Source organism: Clupea harengus, chromosome 13 (assembly GCF_900700415.2).
Source record: "Clupea harengus chromosome 13, Ch_v2.0.2, whole genome shotgun sequence".
Classification (NCBI taxonomy): Eukaryota; Metazoa; Chordata; class Actinopteri; order Clupeiformes; family Clupeidae; genus Clupea; species Clupea harengus.
Genome location: NC_045164.1, coordinates 27,250,981 through 27,253,480, shown reverse-complemented (window position 1 = coordinate 27,253,480; position 2,500 = coordinate 27,250,981). Strand labels below are relative to the sequence as shown.

General features: G+C 52.1%; 1 protein-coding gene across 5 annotated transcripts in view; it reads left to right on the top strand.

Annotated features, from left to right (window-relative positions):
• pde10a (phosphodiesterase 10A) overlaps window positions 1-2,500 on the top strand; it is a 114,325-nt gene that overhangs the window by 87,336 nt on the left and 24,489 nt on the right. For all 5 annotated transcript variants that reach the window (XR_006152756.1, XM_031578788.2, XM_031578785.2 and 2 more), the window contains exon 9: window positions 745-803. Coding sequence is in view for 4 of the 5 variants with exons in the window: in XM_031578788.2 (XP_031434648.1) it covers window positions 745-803 (59 nt within the window). In the remaining variant the exon portion in view is untranslated. The remainder of the gene's footprint in view (window positions 1-744; window positions 804-2,500) is intronic.

The following is a 2,500-nucleotide window of genomic DNA, read 5'->3' as shown; positions in this document are numbered from 1 at the left end:
CACACGCTCCTCTCCTGAGGGCCAATTATCACAGCGCTGAACTGGAGCCACCAGGGGCCTCATACCCCAAGGCATGCTGGTCCGTGGCGGAGCCCTTTGCAATGCACCATGGGAGATCCTCCTGCGCTCTCCCGCTGGCTTCAAGCTCGCAGGACACCGGAATGGAGAAACTAAAGTGACGAGACAGGAGGGCCAGTGTGCCATGATAACTCCGGCCATTAAGCTCTCTGCCGCCCCTTGCCCCTGGCGCTACCCCTTGCCCCTGGCGCCAGCCCTCGCCCCTGGCGTACCCCTTGCCCCTGGCGCTACCCCTCCTCCACTCAGCCAGTGGGCCTTAGACGTGCCAGCAGGCCAGGAGCCCTGTACCAGAGATGCCCCTTGCTGTAGGATGGCATCGCAGCGCAGCGCTCAGTGTTATTAGCTCCGTCTTCTCCCCGTGGGCATTCGGGAGTCGGGCGCACAGGGACGCACTCATGGGCTTGTTTCAGCCGCAAAAGTTACATCAGAGATGAAAAAAGACGATTGAAAAATTGTAAAGTGTGTTATTTGCATTGCTGCGTGCATTCTGGACATGTTGTCTGAACTGACATTAAAGCTCATTAAAGTGTGTGTGTGTGTGTGTGTGTGTGTGTGTCCACATGCCTGGGTGTGTGTGTGTGTGTGTGTGTGTGTGTGTGTGTCTGTGTGTGTGTGTGTGTGTGTGTGTGTGTGTGTGTGTGTGTGTTTTATGTTTTTGACTCCCAGGTTTGCAGAGGCCTTGCCAAACAGACTGAGCTCAATGACTTCCTCCTAGACGTGTCAAAGTAAGAGTCCCCCGGGTGTCTGGGGGGGGGCTGGGTGGAGGGGTGTGTTAGTTGGATTGTGATGCAAGAGTTTGTGCGTGTGTGTGTGTGTATGTGTGTGTGTGTGTGTGTGTGTCCGTGAGCTAACAGGATAAAGGCGCTAAGGAAGCCTTCAGTTAACTACTGCACCGCTGGGCGATACACACAGCGTGACATTAGAGCCAAGGGAAGCTCACTCTGGATGCCTTCACTGTGGGACCACTTCACCTCACACACACACACTTCACACACACACATGCACTCACACACACTCACACACAAGGTGCTTATCACAGAAGTAGCCTGCAGCACTGGACTGGTGAAGGGCTGGGTGTCTGAGAGTGTGTGTGCAGGAGAGGACACACACTGGACTGGAGAAGGGCTGGGTCTCTGAGGAGTGTGTGTGCAGGAGAGGGGACACACACACAGCGGTGAAGGGCTGGGTCTCTGAGTGTGTGTGTGCAGGAGAGGGGACACACACACGTGGTGGGGAAGGGCTGGGAGAGTGTGTGTGTAGGAGAGGACATACTGGACTGGAGAAGACCTGGGTGTCTGAGAGTGTGTGTGCAGGAGAGGGGACACACACAGTGGGGAAGGGCTGGGTCTGAGTGTGTTTGTAGGAGAGGACACACACACGGTGGTGAAGGGCTGGGTCTGAGTGTGTGTGTAGGAGAGGACACACACACGCGGTGCTGAAACTAGAGCGTGAGGAGCCAGCCCAGACCATCCTGTGTTTATATTTGACATCTGAGAGCATGTGACTCTGGGATCCTGTTTGATCTCCGCCTTTCATCAGCTGACTTGAGACCTGCTCACAGTGTGTGTGTGTGTGTGACTTGAGACCAGAGTGTGTGTGTGTGTGTGTGTGTGTGTGTGTGTGTGAAAGAAAGCAGAAGGAACTCTGAATAGTGTGGACTCTTCAGGAGGCTGAAGTAATAACTGTTGTCATGAAATTCCAAGTTAAATTAATGAATTAGCACTGTTCTCTTTATGTTGAAAATTAGTATTATATTTGTATTACCAGTATTTTTCATTATTTTCCATAAAATTGATACAATAAAAATCAGTTCACAATCCTGCCAAGTAGCAAAAAGGAAAGGTATGTGCACACATGGGCTAAGGGTTCTGTAGTGATCTAGTTCTCCAGGTCCTTAAAGGTATCTGCACACATCTGGTTCTCCAGGTCCTTAAAGGTATCTGCACACATCTAGTTCTCCAGGTCCTTGAAGGTATCTGCACACATGGGCTAAGGGTTCTGCACACATCTAGTTCTCCCGGTCCTTAAAGGTATCTGCACACATCTAGTTCTCCCGGTCCTTAGCTATGGCCCTGAGACGCTGACACGACTCTTCACGTCTGCAGATTAAATAACAGACACACATCCGCACCCGAGAGTAACGGTCTACGGCCTGAGAAACAGCCATGTCCCCGTGGCAGCAGCAGCAGGGCCCATTAAGATGAGGACTCAGCCTCTTATCACCGCCACACATTAACTGAGCTTCTGCTCCTCGTAAATCTCTCTTGGCTCCCTGTGTCTCCTGGTGCTGATGTCATCAGTGTTATCAGATTTAATCAGTGGTAAACACACTCGCTCTCTCTCATACACACACACACACTCGCTCTCTCACACACACACGCACGCACGCACGCACGCACACACACACACACACACACACATA